This window comes from Armigeres subalbatus, chromosome 3 (assembly GCF_024139115.2).
Source record: "Armigeres subalbatus isolate Guangzhou_Male chromosome 3, GZ_Asu_2, whole genome shotgun sequence".
Classification (NCBI taxonomy): Eukaryota; Metazoa; Arthropoda; class Insecta; order Diptera; family Culicidae; genus Armigeres; species Armigeres subalbatus.
In genome coordinates, this window is record NC_085141.1 from 201,898,605 (window position 1) to 201,915,854 (window position 17,250).

A 17,250-nucleotide genomic window follows, 5' to 3' on the forward strand; every position below is an offset into this window, starting at 1 on the left:
CAAACATTATGTGCAAGGATTCCATGGGTTTTAATTGGAATGAGGTCTAGGGATTGGAAAGGATGCGGGATCTTTGATTGCCATTAGTCAGCATCTACTTTTTAAATGGGAAGAATGTTTTGTACCGTTGTTTTGGACAAATTCAAAATAGTATCTATGCCCAATTGAACGGTGCTGGCTTTACCCTTCAAAATGTTCAAATGAATTAAACGATCAGTGCCGTTTGCACTGAAATCACTCCAAACCATAGAATAGCAGGCCTGGTAGCGGGTCACTTTTTTCGGGCTAGTCACTAAAAAGTTTCTTTTTTCGACCTCAGGTCACTAAAGTCACTTTTTCTCGCAAAAAGTCACTATTTTCAACTATTTTGAAACTATTAAAACCAAGATTTTTTCATAAAGCTTTTATCCATCAGATGATGCTTTGTTCATGGCAGAAATTAAATTACAGATCTTGGAAAAATGATCGTTCTGAAACTTCGCCAGCCATTTAACTCGCTGCTCTTCATTTCATTCATTCATTTCATTTATTTAGTCTACATCTAAACAGATAACACTGAATCAACAATTTGACGCCACAATACACGGTTCGAGGCCGCATCTCTCCATCCTCGAATACGCCCCACGCTCGCCAAGTCGTTCTGCACCTGGTTTGCCCATCTCGCTCGCTGCGCTCCACGTCGTCTCGTACCTGCCGGATCGGAAGCGAACACTATCTTTGTAGGGTTGCTGTCCGGCATTCTTGCAATATGCCCTGCCCATCGTACCCTTCCGGCTTTAGCTACCTCCTGGATACTGAGTTCGCCATAGAGCTGGGCGACCTCGTGGTTCATCCTTCGCCACCACACACCGTGTTCTTGCACACCGCCAAAGATGGTCCTAAGCACCCGTCTCTCGAATACCTGAGTGCTTGCAAGTCCTCCTCGAGCATTGTCCATGTTTCATGTCCGTAGAGGACTACCGGTCTTATTAACGTCTTGTACATGACACATTTGGTGCGGTGGCGAATCTTTTTCGACCGCAGTTTCTTCTGGAGCCCGTAGTAGGCCCGACTTCCACAGATGATGCGCCTTCGTATTTCACGACTAACGTTGTTGTCAGCCGTTAGCAAGGATCCGAGGTAGACGAATTCCTCGACCACCTCGAAGGTATCCCCGTCTATCGTAACACTGCGCTCGGTTCCACCCACAAGCATGTACTTTGTCTTTGACGCATTCACCACCAGTCCAACTTTTGTTGCTTCACGTTTCAGGCGGGTGTACAGTTCTGCCACCTTTGCAAATGTTCGGCCGACAATGTCCATGTCATCCGCGAAGCAAATAAATTGACTGGATCTGTTGACTCGCTGCTCTTATTGGCATTGATGAAACCCATTTAATGAAGGGTTTGCTCTAAAAAATATTTATTGAGTAGATATCATAGAAAGGAGATCAAATCTCCCCAATTTTGAAGATTGCATGCGCTGTCGAATTCCATAGCAAAAATAGGTCATGAATACGCACAGCAAGTCGGAAAATCTGCGTTTTTTGTAGGAAAAATAATTAAAAGTTCAGAGAGCATGGTCCTTATTACAAGCAGGAGGTCGAGCGTTCAATCCCAGACTCGTTGTACATGAATCTTTATAATTTTTGTTTTGTTTTCTACCAAAACGATCCATATTGTTATTCCTGTCGCACTAAAAATTCCAAAAACTTCCGTGGCACCAGTGACAAATCGTAGAATTCTCTGCATATTAGGTGTTCAGTAAATCCAATGATCGTAATTTACACTCATTTTCAAAAGAAAAGAATGCTCATTCACGCAGATTTTCGCCGAGAAATCATTTTCGGGAAAGAAAAACAGGTGTTATGAGTGATAGCCATATTTCGTTCACTTCCAGTGGCTAAGAAAATGATTTGCTTGCAAGAATAGGGGAGGAGGTTCGGTTGTGGGCACCCCATATGTATCTTTTGACAGATAAGAGATGCTGTCATTCTGACAACCGTCATTTGTTTGCTATAATAGCATGATGTTTTGTGCTCAATATCAAACCGAATGGGTATCGAATGGTTTTATTGATAAATCATTAAATATCGTTTTAGTTGTCCCTTATCTTATTTTTAATAACGTTTTTATGCAGTTTTTATAATTATTTTGACATAATTGTTCGAAATAATACTCGTTATTTTTAATATTTTTGTTCTTTGGGCATGCACGGAGAAAAATATGTGGTAGAATCAACCTGATTCTGCTTCAAATCAACAATATTTTTGCATTGATTTATGAATAACAATATTTTTGGTTGATACAACCACAAATAGGGTTGAATCAGCCATACGCGATAGTTGATTCAACTATCGGATATATTTGTTTCAACCATGCTTTTCAGCTGTCACTGTCAAATGTTACATCAGAAAACAACTATTTGTATGGTTGTTTTCACTTTCGAAAATGCTACGAAACTACTTTATCGACACTACGATGACATCAACAAAATAGGAAAATATGACAGAAGCAGAATCGAACTAGTTACAAGGGGAGTAAGAGTCATCCACCTTACCTCTGCTCCATACTTACTTCTTGTAGACAGAATGATTTATCTTGATCAGTTTCTACAGGTTTTTCATATTACGAAATAGTTGCCAGAACAACGATATTATTATTGTTTCAATCATGCGATGCAGGATTGAAACAACAATAATGTTCAATTGAAAGAAGCAATGAATCATCGTTGAAACAACAATGTTGAAGATTGAAACAACAATATGCACGTAGTTTGGTGCAACAATCGAAATAGTTGTTTCAATCTTGCAAGATTCTTCTGCGTGTGTCTAGTTATTATACACACACTTTTTGGAATAAAGCGTTGATCGATTTGCTCGCAACAAGCTGCATTCTACGGGAATGCTTTCCCATTGTAATGAACGAGAAAGGCACTATTGCCGCTAGGGTGATTAATCAGGATTTTTTTGACTGTGATTCATACCAATAAAACGTTAATCAATGAAAAATTGAAGCCCATTTACCTAAAGTGTTATTTTAGACCTTACTTATGTGATTTTTTTCAACATTCACCTTTATGCACCGAGGGAGGCATCATCACTGCTAGGTGAATTGATTTGAGTTTTTAGTGTCTCCTGGCTTTTAGAATGAATAAACTTTTCCTTGTCTTTAAATCTGGGTGGTTTTTATTCATGCTTCTTTAATTTTAGCTAAGTTTTCAAGGGTGCCCACAACCGACCCACAAAATGAAAATGTCCAAAAATGTCAAATTTTCTAAATTGTCAATATTTTTATCCAAATCGATGAAATCATACTAATTTCTTTACTAGTAGTAAGGTTATACGTTTAGCTTTCCATTGCTATGCAAATGTCGACATATGATCATCCAGGGCCAAAATTAAAAAAAAAAAATTAAATTTCCGTGGGGTTAAATCAGAGGGCAATAAAATTTTACTTAGTATCACTGAGTAGATAAAAGTTAGCGAGTACGATTTTCTTTTATATTCTGAGTTTGTTGTAAGAGAAAATAATTGTAAGTGAACGATGTTTTCCGCCACAAATTAGGGAAAAATGATTCTCCTTTGACCCAAAAACGCTTGATTTCGTCTCATCGAACTTGCAAGTGAAATTGGAAGTCACTATTTGGTCACTTTTTCTGCAACTGAAAGTCACTATTTGGTCCCTTTTTTCGTCAGCTTTGGCCACTAAAGTCACTATTTCGAGTGGCTTCGGTCGCTACCAGCTCTGGAATAGAGTGATTAACGTCTGCAGAAATAATTGCCCTGCAGAATATTTGCAAGAACTTGAACATTTCTGGTAAAATACATATTCGAAGAATTTGAAAACTTTGACTTTTTAATATCGATGAATGAACTGCTGACGTGAATTCACTATTTATTTAAAAAAAAAATATGGATAAATGTATTGTGTAATACTCATAAAAAACTATAGTGACAGTTAATGATTTCTATACATTTTGATGAAAAATGCAGTTTTGGAAAGCGGTAGAATCAGTTTCAAAACAAGCTGTCAAATAAATACAACGGTGGAAAGAAAAGATGTGTGTCATCTACAGCGTGATACGAAAATCATTGTGCGGAAAGCATATATCTGTCGATAGTATTACAAAAATTGAGACTCCGTGCGAAATCACGGTTGATTGCAAGTCCGATCCAGAGTCTATATATATAGTTGCGCAAAGAGGATCTGCTTACGCTGATGCTCAATGATGCTCATGTTATTATGTTGGCAACTTGCTTTTTAGTTCAACCCTCCAAGTGATTTCACGGGAGTGTTCACTTATCTTCTTCTTCTTCTTATTGGCATTACATCCCCACACTGGGACAGAGCCGCCTCGTAGCTCAGTGTTCATTAAGCACTTCCACAGTTATTAACTACGAGGTTTCTAAGCTAGGTTACCATTTTTGCATTCGTATATCATGAGGCTAGCACGATGATACTTTTATGCCCAGGGAAGTCGAGACAATTTCCAATCCGAAAATTGCCTAGACCGGCACCGGGAATCGAACCCAGCCAACCTCAGCATGGTATTGCTTTGTAGCCGCGCGTCTTACCGCACGGCTAAGGAGGGCCCCAGTGTTCACTTATAAAACTTTCAAATTCGATAATCGAGCTTCCTACAGAGTGTAAAGAAGTCAGTTTCTTAGTGCTACTTTATTAGGGGATGAATTGAAGTGTTTTTGCTCTGCTTCTAAAAGAATCTAATACATTTTTGTTCTTGTGTTTTAATTTGCCTTAATAATCTTTCGGCGATAACAATACTTCCGCTTTACCAACAAGCATTTGTTTACTTTGCTTTTTTTTCTTTCGCAATGCTATAGTAGATTATGAAATACAATAAAAAACATATATTTTTTTTTTGCTAAGGTTGTTTGTAATTATGAATTTGAATTGTTGAATTTCTTATGTTTGTTTTTCGAAAATATTGTTTAATGTTATGCCGACACATTTTTAAGTCAATAGCTTCGCAGTGTTGATTATAAACAGCCATCATTCGGTTAAGAGGTCCAAATTTGGCATAATTTGTTCGGCGGTGGTTAGTGAAAAATAATGTTCTATGTCGAAGTAGCCGAGAAGGTATGTAAAAATTTAACTTCGACAAAATTTCAGTTGAGTCAACACGTTGAGATACTATATCGTTAACAAAATGAAACCGTTGCAAACTCTCGACGCTGTTTCAATGTTTGTATGTTTATAAGCATGCAACGTGATTCATAAGAAGGAAGAGGAAATGACGTCCAACCTAATTTACGAAGAGCGTATAGTAGAAATTGTTTTTGTACTGATTCTATTCTTTCTTCATGTGTGGTTAAGTAAGGCGACCATACAATGCTACTGTTAGAATACTCAAGTTGAAGGAAGTCTTGGAAGTCCATTTCCAGTTCTAGCGATTGCTAGAACATGAGAAATATAGAGAAAGATACAAAGTAGGAGAATGGAACGGACCTAGGATGGAACCCACGACCTCCTGCGTATGAGGCAGAAGCAGCAACCATATGACTACCAAGCCCGCTTCAATTTATTCGACCAACAATATCACACACGAACACACAGAAAAATGTTTTTTAAACTCAATGTTATTATGTAAAAAAAAAACACCAAAAAAAATTATTGTTCCCCGGCTAATAATTTTTATTGTTGAATTCAATAATAAATCAGATTTGGTTGTACAATAAATATTGTTGTTTCTAAAATCGACCAACACAGCAGTCAAAAAAAAACAATTGTTGAATTTACAATATATGTTTTAATTGTATTTTTTTTTTTTTAATCCAAACATTAAAATTTTTGTTTCAACTTTTTTTTTATTTGATTCAAAAAAAAAATATTACGTTCAAAAATGTATTTTGCAATACTGAAAATAAAATTTATTGTTTTCAATATATTTATTTTTGCTATCGCTCCGCTCAATAGTATGTTTAGCCTATGAGGTGTCGATGGACGCAAAATTGTCCCATGTATATACAGATTCCTAGCAAACATGGGACAATTATGTGTCCACCGGCAGTATATCACTTGATGAGCATCTTGATATAAAACATCGAATATATTATTTCTATTGCACACTTTTTGTATGAAATTTGGAATCAAGTTACTCTATATCAAGTAATAATGCTCGTAGTGCAAACATTTAATTATTATGAATAATAACTCATTCGTTTTATATGCATATATTTATATATTTTTTACATTTTTGTTATATTTTTAACAAATTAACATACACTGGTGGAAATAAGTATAAAGACAAGCTCGGTTTCCATACAAAATGGTCATATTGGGAAGTCAATATCTCGATTCTTAGCGATTCGATTGGGCTGATTTTTTGCCAACAAGCCTAAAATGACTTGAATTTTTATTCAATGATAGTTACATTTATGCATATATTCTGGTTATACGCGTTTCTGTTGGAAATAATTATAAAGACAGTTCCATTGTATGGAGCTCCATATAAAAAAGTGGTGTCTTTATAATTATTTCCAGATTTTGAGGTCAAAATCAACAGAGATAAATAAAATTTACTCAAAGATCGAAAGTTCAAGTTAAAAACAGGTGCCTAGTAAAATTTCAGCCAAATCGAATCGCTACAAATCGAGATATCGATCCTCAATCATGATGAAAATGTATGAAAATCATGCTTGTCTTTATACTTATTTCCGGCGGTATACAATAAGCGATTCAATCGGCTCATCCATAATTATGAAAGAATTGTTATACAGATTGAATGCAAACTTATACCCCGCTTTTATACTCAATGATTTACATATGTTTAGGTTGTTGTTATTGACTCTGCTATATTGTTTAGCATCTCGGTGTTTACCTTCTCCTCGCATTGCCCATTGATGGCGCGGTGTACCAGAATTGAGAATAAAAAAGGAGTAGGGGTGATCGGGGCAATATGGGCCGCCTAAGGAAATCGTTCCGAAAAGCGCAGAAGAGCTCTAAAAATTATCATTCAAATGTAGTTGACTTATACTAGGGAGTGTTACCTTTCATATAACGTCGATGAATGATGAAAAATGTGTTTGGAAATTGTTGGAATGCACTTTTAAAATGTATTGATTTTAATGTGTGTTCCCGACTATACGGGGCAATATGGGCCACCATCTGGGGCAGTATGGGCCATCCATCCAAAATGTTGTTTTGGGAGAGAAAAGTGTCGTAATATAGATGAATATGATATTCCAACAACAGCCTAGAGTATTCCATACAAAAAGAGAAAAATAAGCCGCACAACAGCGGACCGAACCGATTTGCTACTTTTCACCGTTTGCACAGACACATTTCAATTGATCTATGATCATTTTTTCTGTTTCGAGCGCAATAATGCGGTGTTGTTAGTTATCCGTAATGGATCTAACATGCTTGATAATGTTCTTGTATTCGGCAACTGAAATTTGAACTTGTTGCCTTATTAAGGCCTAATATCTTGCTCTGTGCAGGTATGCCCATATTGCCCCGTAGAGAGTGGTTCTGTTTTATTATTAATTCAGATTTGTATCAGTACAAACATGTGTGCACAATATTCATTTATAATAGATCTTTTGATTGAGATACTATTTTGACCTGTATTTTAATCAGTTTTGTGTCAAAACCTTATTTATAAACTTTAAAATCTTATAATAATTCTGCCTATGCAGCGAAAATTTACATTTTCAAGTGTATTTTCATGTCCGAATTGAATTTTAATGCGGGTTTCACGTTGATGCATATGTGGAGCATTCTCTTAAAGATCATATAACTTTTACATGATAAAACTTGTCAAGAAGCTCAAATTGAGGGTGGCTCATATTGCCCCGTATGTTCATATTGCCCCTACTGCCCCTAATGGAGTATGTTGTGATGTTTGGGTTTTAGTTGATCATCAAAAAGCTGTTGATATTGAGTGTGATGGATGTTAACTATTGTTTTCAACGTGATTAGCAATGAAGGATGTATTTCGCGTAACATTAAAATATGACAAATTTTTAAAAGATTGCAAAAATATGACCAAACAGCATCATGTTCCGGGATCAACTTTCCAAACATTAGAGGAAAAAATGTTACCATAGTTCTGATTTCACTGGCAGTCATTTTGACTTTACTCCTAACTAGATTTGTGTCCTTGATGTCATTTGGTATATTGGAAGAATTCAGGTTTCCAAAGACAAATAAATTTTTCCTACAGTTTAGTTCAGTAAGGCTAAACATCTTTTTTACTTTGATAAAATAGTTCTGACAATGGGCAAGACCGTACATACAGACGCCTTCCCATAGGTCGTGCATTAAGTCAAAATAAACGTTTGAGACGACGTGGTATGATGGAATGCTATTAAAAATACTGTTCTTATGAATACCGGTGGATGAAACATCATTTTGTCTTAAATCTTGGTCGTAGCCATCTATTGTTCTGAAACTTTCTTCGTATTCCACAGTATCCTTCTCTCGCTGCTCGCGATTACGTTTGCAAAGTCTACAATAAAAATTTGCTCTTGCCGATTCAACCAAATCCAAAATGCCTGAGATTCCTAGATTATCGCCTGTTATAAATCCTACCATAAAATGTAGTGTTACATTAGCACCATTATGAGTAATATTTACACCATTTAACTCTAAATCGATCAGAACCTCAACTAGGTTACTGAACAGCTCTTCATTTTCGTATTCTTTTCTGTCTTCTGATAGAATGTATCCTGCAACCAAAATGTTTGCCAGCTTGGCCAAAATAAATCCAGGCAAACATGGTATATAGTAATATACACCTAATACAGAAGTCCTCGATGCATGTGGGGAAGCCGTGTCCTTGGTTGTAAAATCGTCGAAGAACAAATTCAAAGGTATAACAATGTTCGATGAATGTCTTGCCACTTTCTGTTGCCAAACGATACCATCAATGAGGCTACGAATATAACCATCTGGTGAAGGATTCAAATTTCCGAGAATTGTCTCAAACACCATCGGGGATTCCAAGTATTTTTTAAGTTGAAATTTTATCGGCATTAGGATTTCTAAAAAGCAAATCACATTAATTATATTTTTGTAAAATTTTATCTTTCCATATATTACCAGTAATAGGATCGTTATCCATTCCTTGTTCGTTGTTGATAACTCCTGGGCGTAACTCATTGCTTATAACGTACTCTCTTGGGTCGGCATACAAACCAGTTAATTTTAAACTTTGCATAAACTTGTATTCTGTATCAGCTCCGTCAAACATTTCGAACATTTTTTCAAATATTTTTTTTACCTTCAACCGAAAGCAGACCAGCAATCTGCATTGTTTCCACAACTTCCTGAAATGGCTTCAGTATTTTTTGCTGTACATCATGCTGAATTTCAAAAACAGTCTTTCTCGGCAATACGTTTACGTCCAACCATTTTAGGTTAAAGCCGATGCTTAGATTGCGCATTTGATTCTGAACTGCTTGAATATCTATGATACTTAATTCAGTATTAGTATTTATAGTTGTCATTTCGGAGGATTCGTTATCAAGAACAGATACATTGCTGTCGGGTTGCAAATCGTTACATTTGGATTCAGTTCTACAGTATTCGTCGTTTTTATAATTTCCGGTATCTAAATTTTCAATATTCTGAACATCTTTTTCGTCGCTCAAATGTTTCTTTAAATGTCTAAAAAAAGATGCTCGGACATTGTAGCTGCGAGTACAGTTGGCATAATTACAAGTATATGCAGAGATGTGCTGATGGTGTTTTCTCAAATGGTCATATAGTCGATCGATACAATTAATTGTTTTTGAACATCCTTTCACGATACATAGCATCATTGTGGTGGCTGTTTTGTTCGTATAGCTGCACACAGCGTGGAAATAGTTGCCTTGTCACTAACCGGATCAAAGCCAAATAAGAATGCGGAGAGTAAATCCCAAATTGACAGTGATTGCCGTGGATAATCAATGTTGTAGGCTTTGTATATCTTTAGGCAAATATCGAGAGCCTTCAAAAAGTTCGGCAACTTGTACGACACGATATTATTCCATACAAGGAATCCGATGGGTCTCTGCAGATCACCATGAACCAATATGAAGGGAGCAGTTTCGATTCCTTTTTCGCGACTTCTGTTGAATACGGTTCCAAGTATTTCATTTAAATCCGACAGATCGTTAAGATGAATCACCACACTTTGCCTTGATTCAAGGATTGATGGTTTCCACCGCTGTTTTCCGGAACAAGTTAGATGAGGACTTGGCAATACATGTGCGAGTAATGATACGATGATGAAATCGCGAGTATCTGTGAGAAAAAGGAAGAAAGTAAAATGAGAAGATGTTCAAAAATAATAATAAATCTAAATTAAAAAAAAAAACAAAAATTATAAGCATAAAGAAAATATTATAGCCATATACCCGGTGTTAATTCGCCATTGAGCAAAGAAAGAAGAAACTTTCCATCTGCGTCTGTTACTTCGATATCCAATATAGAGCGAATGCCTTCAACAAATGTTGGTCAACGGTTAAACAACAGAGTTTCCTTTCCTGGAAACCTGTGCATAAAATCAATCTGAGCAAGCTGGTAGCCTAGATGATTTCTTAGTATAGGGTACTCCGAAAGAATAGCGGAACCCGTCCAGCTGGATTTTTTTTATAGTTCCAATATTCGCAGCTTGCTTGTTGACTTCCACTTCTGTTTAACTTCTTCCCACTCGTCTTGGTTATTCACGAACCAGGCCTTGATTTGTTGATACTCTGAAGCTGTTGAACGAAATGAAATAAGTTAATAAATATTTTAGGCACATTATATTAATGTATTACAATAAAAATACGCATTTCAGTTGATATATGCTTTTCAATTATGTGCGTTTAGAATATCAAATATCTATTGAAATAATAAAAAATTACCTTGCTCTTTCGAAATTATCTCCTCCGGTTGAAAAGGCGCCACACGGGATGTAGAAGGCTGCGGCACATTTTCCTGGTCATCCGCAATTGTTTCCCGGTAGTTGATATTTCTGTCGGGTAATCGTCCTTTGGCCTGTTTACGTAGTTTGGTCTTCCGGCCCGCACTGCTTTTGATGAAAGTTGGCTGATACCATCCGTCCTAGATGAATCATATTAATGGTTATTGATATATTCTTACAGTTGCAGGTGCTTTTGGGGAATTATTATGGAATTCATTTCTATCTTTTGATAATTGATGTGAATATGTACGTTATGTGGAAGGTATTGATTTGGAAAATGTATTGGAGGTAACCACTTTTCCTTCGATGGGACTCGAACCCATGACCCTACAGTACGCTAGACTGGTGCTTTAACCAACTAAGCTACGAAGGACCTCCGTCGGCCTTCGCAACCTAGCGGCTACTGAACGAGCTCGAGATTCCCAAATTGGACATGTGTATTGTACACGTCCACATTAGAGGAGCGTGAGTATTTAGAATGTCTGGCGGCTGTACACATTCTTCATCAGCAACTGTACTGATCAAGTGTGGTTGTGTAAGCTATTTGCCAGTCGGTCGTCAAGCTCAGACCCGACCGCATTGCGTAGGCAGGGTTGCGTGCTGCAGGGTTAATAGACAATGAAATCCCTTCGACTGAGTACTTGTTTGTTCATAGGGAGTATGATTGCACAACTCCTACATACCCGTCTGCTTCGAAAGGGCATTGCATGAATCTTCGCTATATTTTTCCCACTTGATAAAAATTAGAAAACAATAGGACAATTTGTACTGGTCCTGTTGCTTGCTGAGTAGGATTTTCTGCAGGTAGAAAAGAGATAGGTGAAAGTCATGTCAAACTGTCAAAAAAAATGCACGCCAGAGCCACAGGAACGCGCGTACTGAAAATACAGTGCAGTGTTTTCACTAGAGTGTATTTTCAGTGCGCGCTTGTGGCTCTGGTGTGCATTTTTTCGACAGTTTGACATGACTCTTAGAAAACTAAAAAATCCTTCCTGCACTTACTTCCCAAGTAACCAAAAGTTCCTTTAAGAGTACGTTTTTCGCTTAATCTGCTTCACTGAGCTGATTAAGCGAAAAACGTACTTTTAAAGGAACTTTTGGTTACTTGGGTTAGTAGAGACAAAGAGCAGAATTTTTTGCATAGAGTGTAGGAACACACTTTTTCTAAGTAATAAGGTCATTATTTTTGTTTGTGGCGGTTTTGTTTTAGCAGTCGTGGATTTCGCGGATTGGAATTTGCTCAGTTTGTTACCGCCCTGTAATTATAATTGTCTTTATTAAATTTACGTGACTCTGTCGGTACAACCACTGTTCCGGTCAGCTTTTTACTAAGTGAAGAACTGATCCAAATATCAAAAGTCGCATAAATAAAGGAAAAAAAACTTTTATCCGTAAAGTTATCAGTTTATGTCATTATGAGTGGACTGCGAGCTTAACTATTTTTTTTCTTTTTTTGTCATTATGTTTATAGGTTCTACGATGAGTGTAAACGACGTTACAACATCAAGATGTGGAAAACATTCACCGATTGTTTCAATTGCTTACCGGTGGCAGCAATTGTAGATGAAAAAATCTTTTGTTGCCACGGTGGGCTTAGTCCCGATTTGCAATCCATGGAGCAAATTCGTCGTATCATGAGACCAACGGACGTTCCTGATCAAGGATTACTTTGTGACTTACTTTGGTCGGATCCCGACAAGGATACCAAAGGCTATGGCGAAAACGATCGTGGCGTTAGCTTTACTTTTGGCGATGACGTAAGTTTATTATTGTTATTATTATTGAAATCTACATTACACCACTCATTCGATTCCTATCTCGTTTGGTAATTTTGGTTATTATATAAGGGACGATTCAAATATAGATTGAGATTTGTAGACCCTCCTTTTTATATACTTAATATTAGGCCGATACAAATATTTAAAAACAATTATGTCTCCCCCTCACTCGTTTTTTTTGTGCCAAAAATAAAATTTTGAGGGGCCAACAAATAAAATTTGGACAATTTTGAGGATTTTTTCAAACATTCTTTAACAAATAAGAGGAGTTTTATTGATTTTTTCCATTTTATTATTTATTTTTTATTATCCTCCTCCCCCTTGACCATTCGAAGACCAGTAGGACATAATTTAAATTAAATATTTGTAACGGCCTTACTGTTACAAAATTTTGAACGTTCAGTCGTAAAGGGTACGTGTTCCAACCAGTGGTGCAATTTATCAACAATGCCTGCTGAGTGCGATTCTTTGGTTTGTATTTTTCTCTGCTTTTCCCCGCCTATGAACATGCCTTTCAGTCAGAAAGACAAAGCAGGAATGGGTTAGCCAAGCCAACTGAAACTGATGATCATTCGGCACAAATTTCCTGTCTTTTTCTTTCATGTCATAGTATTCACCAATGCATTTATATAGGGCCGTCACTTTCATGCACCAGCGAGTGAACTGAATGGACTGTCACTGCGGACTGCGTGTGCGATGAGAAAAGAGGTCTTTTGTTTACTTTTGGCCCGTTTGGCCCATCATAATGGCCCGTTTACATATGAGCTAGTTCTAGCGGTTCTAGCGGACAATGCACTATCCGAAAATACTAGCACGACATTAGCATAATGTAAACACCTATCAGCGAGGACATTTCCTGTTTACATTGTGCTAATATCGCGCTAGTATTATCGGTGCATTGTCCGGTGCATAGTGCATTGTCCGCTAGAACTAGCTCATATGTAAACCGGCCATTACATATGATAAAACGGGCCATTACGGCCATTATTGGCCCGTTTACATATGAGCTAGTTCTAGCGGACAATGCACTATCCGACAATACTAGCGCTAAATTAGCATAATGTAAACAGGAATTGTCATCTGCTAATAGTGTTTACATTATGCTAATATCGCGCTAGTATTGGCGGATAGTACATTGTCCGCTAGAACTAGCTCATATGTAAACGGGCCATTACATATTCGCTAGTTCTAGCAGACAATGCACTGTCCGACAATACTAGCACGAAATTAGCATAATGTAAACACAATTAGCCGATGACAATTCCTGTTTACATTGTTCTAATATCGCGCTAGTATTGTCGGCTAGTGCACTGTCCGCTAGAACTAGCGTATATGTAAACGGACCATTATCTTTGATTGTTGCTGCTAATCATTTTCAGTTTTCACTGCTAGGAAGTGTGTGTGAACAGGCAATGGTATCAATATCCTACACCCAAAAAAAATCTGCACGTTCTTTCCACCTGAAAAAATACGTAGATTTTTTCCACCTGAAATTCACGTAACTTTTACCTGATTTTCCGATAGAAATTTCATTCTACGTGAAAATCAGGTAAGGTCTACCTGAGTTTTGGATAGAATTCACCGGACACGTAAGTTTCACCTGAATTTTCTGAAGCATTTGCAGCTACGTGTGCACGTAAAATGTACCTGAAAATTCAGGTGGAAACAACGTTTAGATTATTTGGAGTGTACAAATCTCAGTCACTGAGACTGAAAATTCGCACCACTGGTTTCAATGTTAATAACATGCACGAACAACTTTGACATTCGCAAAACAGGCAATTTTGGATCGTTTACATATGAGCTAGTTCTAGCGGACAATGCGCTATCCGACAATACTAGCACGAAATTAGCATAATGTAAACGCTTATTAGCGAGGACAATTCCTGTTTACATTGTGCTAATATCGCGCTAGTATTGTCGGATAGTGCATTGTCTGCTAGAACTAGCTTATATGTAAACGGGCCATTTAGGCTCAATTTGTGTCGTGTTTTGTAGTTATCTGTCGTGATGACCACTGATGAAAAGAAGAAATACGAGAAATAAAACAAGTGGCGCAATCTCAAAAGCAGAACCAGAAGGAGAACCATATAAAGAGGAAGAGAGAGGGTCTTATTTGCAAAGGGTTAATGGCCCGTTTACATATGAGCTAGTTCTAGCGGACAATGCACTGTCCGATAATACTAGCACGATATTAGCATCATGTAAACAGGAATTGTCCTCGCTAATATGCGTTTACATTATGCTAATTTCGTGCTAGTATTGTCGGATAGTGCATTGTCCGCTAGAACTAGCGAAAATGTAAACGGGCTATAAAGGCTATTGAAATATCTGCGCGACAGTCACCTGAGCATCCACACTATACTCGAAGGCAAACAGGGCGGGGTTCCTACCCGACCTGCTAAAAATGAACCTTATCCTCCTTGGCTACATCGCCGACTGGCTTGCTGATGGCCAGTTTACATATGAGCTAGTTCTAGCGGACAATCCACTATCCGACAATACTAGCACGAAATTAGCATAGTGTAAACGCTTATTAGCGAGGACAATTCCTGTTTACATTGGGCTAATATCGTGCTAGTATTGTCGGACAGTGCATTGTCCGCTAGAACTAGCTCATATGTAAACGGGCCATGAGATCCAATGCTACGTTGTCTCGATTCCTGTGGTCAGTCGGTAGAGCATGAGACTCTTAATCTCAGGGTCGTGGGTTCGGGCCCCACGTTGGGCGCCAGTGTTGTGAATTCCCGACTCGGTAGAGCAGAGTACTACAAACGACGGAATACATAACTAACCCCAAGGGAAGATGGCGCAAATAAGTGAGAAAACATGATTTTAGCTTAACATCAGTGTATTGAAACGCACATTTTATGTCCCTATGCTTTCCCTAGCAAATGGTGGTTCCTTGAACCAAGATAACATTTTCTTTGTCTTAAGACTAAGGGATTGTTACTCACGGTACCGGAGCTTACGCTAAACCTACGGGAAGATGGCGCAAATAAGTGAGAAAACATGATTTTAGCTTAACATCAGTGTATTGAAACGCACATTTTATGTCCCTATGCTTTCCCTAGCAAATGGTGGTTCCTTGAACCAAGATAACATTTTCTTTGTCTTAAGACTAAGGGATTGTTACTCACGGTACCGGAGCTTACGCTAAACCTACGCCGCATCCCCTTGACCATGTCGGCAGTGGCAACATGACAACATTGGCCGATTCTTCGGCTCGTCGGTTGGCGGGAAACGATCCGTCCGCCTTGCGCTCGCCGCGCGTGGTCGTGGCGCGAGAACAAGCCTCGAATTCCCGTCTGGTCTCGTTGGGCTCCTTCACAAACGCAGGACCGAATGACCGCCCGTCGATGCCACGCTTCCCTGGCTGTCCCGGTCTTAGCCTTCCTGCTCTCGTGGAGATCACTGCCTCGTTACGGTCCACTTCTGACAGAGCCTCACCGCTAATCGAAACCGGGCTGCAGCAGTCTAAAAAAACACCCTGTGGAGTTGCACGCACGTCAGATATCTCCATTGAATCGCCACATTAAATAGTAACTTACCCTTTCGGGGTATTTTCCGTCTCGCAGTCAATTAGACACTGACGCCGACCTTTTTGACCAACCGGTTCGGATTGATGCGGAAACTCGTTATTCGCCGAGTGCACGATGCTACTGGCACTGAAGGGATAACAATTTTGAGGTTAGGATACCTATCGCCTGAATGGTTCCACTGACAAGTTACCTTATTTCCGTAGTTGCAAATGCCCGTTTCGTTGCAGGCTATAGTAAGGTCGTCAGCGGGAAAGTGTCGCATGCGTCCCTATCCGTGATACCAGAGGTGCGAGGCCACTTATTTTCAGTACGAATCCGGAGGTAGTGGGCCACGTGTCCCAATCAATCAAACTGGTAGGAAAATACACAGTTGTGTTTTAATTGATCCAGTTACAGGGAAATAGCGCGCTTTACCTGATTGTTCCTATTCGGAAACGCTGCAAATAGTTGCCAGGAGGATTTTTCAATGGTGTCGGCGTGCCCTTTTCCACTGGCACCCGAGAACGTGGATTTATCACTGGCACTATCACGCACAATCGTGGGCACGACCCTTCTGGCCTGCGGACAACGAAAGACTCAAATGTGCGATACGACGGTGCTTTAGTTTTCTGCCTCTGACGTGGTTATTGTAGTGGTGGTGATGTAATGGGTTGATAGGTTTCTTTCTTTACGTTTTCTCGCTCGTTATCATTGACGGATGCGAATCGTCATTGTCGACATAGCTCGTTCGTTGATCAAGGGGTGAATTTGAGTTGGCAGTTGACGTTCGACGTAGGACTACCGTTTGATGATTACAATTTTTTGTTCCCTTTTCGAGTACTATAATGTGTTTCGTCGTGCGTACTGATGTTAAATATTGCCTCACTAAACTAAACTGTAACACACCGTCGTTTGTAGTACTCTGCTCTACCGAGTCGGGAATTCACAACACTATATGGCCCTATATCTTTCTCTTCTCCCGCTGACTTTCCACAGTTTGCCAATCACCGTTCTTGACGCCTTCCTTCAGTACGTTAGCACAATCTTGCACGTTC

General features: G+C 38.6%; 2 protein-coding genes and 1 long non-coding RNA gene across 4 annotated transcripts in view; 1 reads left to right on the plus strand and 2 right to left on the minus strand.

Moving 5' to 3' along the window:
* LOC134226489 (serine/threonine-protein phosphatase alpha-2 isoform) overlaps positions 1-17,250 on the plus strand; it is a 111,209-nt gene that overhangs the window by 66,228 nt on the left and 27,731 nt on the right. The window contains exon 4 of the mRNA XM_062707300.1: positions 12,368-12,653. Coding sequence (XP_062563284.1) covers positions 12,368-12,653 — 286 coding nt within the window. The remainder of the gene's footprint in view (positions 1-12,367; positions 12,654-17,250) is intronic.
* Positions 6,759-11,323, minus strand: LOC134226488 (uncharacterized). 2 transcript variants are annotated; one of them, XM_062707299.1, is made up of 3 exons: positions 10,838-11,323; positions 10,346-10,690; positions 6,759-10,232 (listed from the first exon to the last, which is right to left on the minus strand). In XM_062707299.1, exon 3 carries the CDS (start codon positions 9,102-9,104, stop codon positions 7,824-7,826), a length of 1,281 nt encoding a protein of 426 aa, XP_062563283.1. In that variant the 5' UTR covers positions 9,105-10,232; positions 10,346-10,690; positions 10,838-11,323; the 3' UTR covers positions 6,759-7,823. The 2 variants fall into 2 exon arrangements, with proteins under 2 accessions (XP_062563283.1, XP_062563282.1); XM_062707298.1 differs by having other exon boundaries at positions 6,759-10,690.
* On the minus strand, positions 15,691-16,808 carry LOC134226491 (uncharacterized). Its single transcript, XR_009983485.1, has 4 exons — positions 16,631-16,808; positions 16,407-16,567; positions 16,226-16,342; positions 15,691-16,164 (listed from the first exon to the last, which is right to left on the minus strand). It is a non-coding gene; the product is annotated as an uncharacterized LOC134226491 (long non-coding RNA).

Excerpts from the sequence above, each read along its gene's own strand:
- LOC134226488 (XM_062707299.1), bottom strand. The coding sequence starts at position 9,104 with ATGAGTTACGCCCAGGAGTTATCAACAACGAACAAGGAATGGATAACG.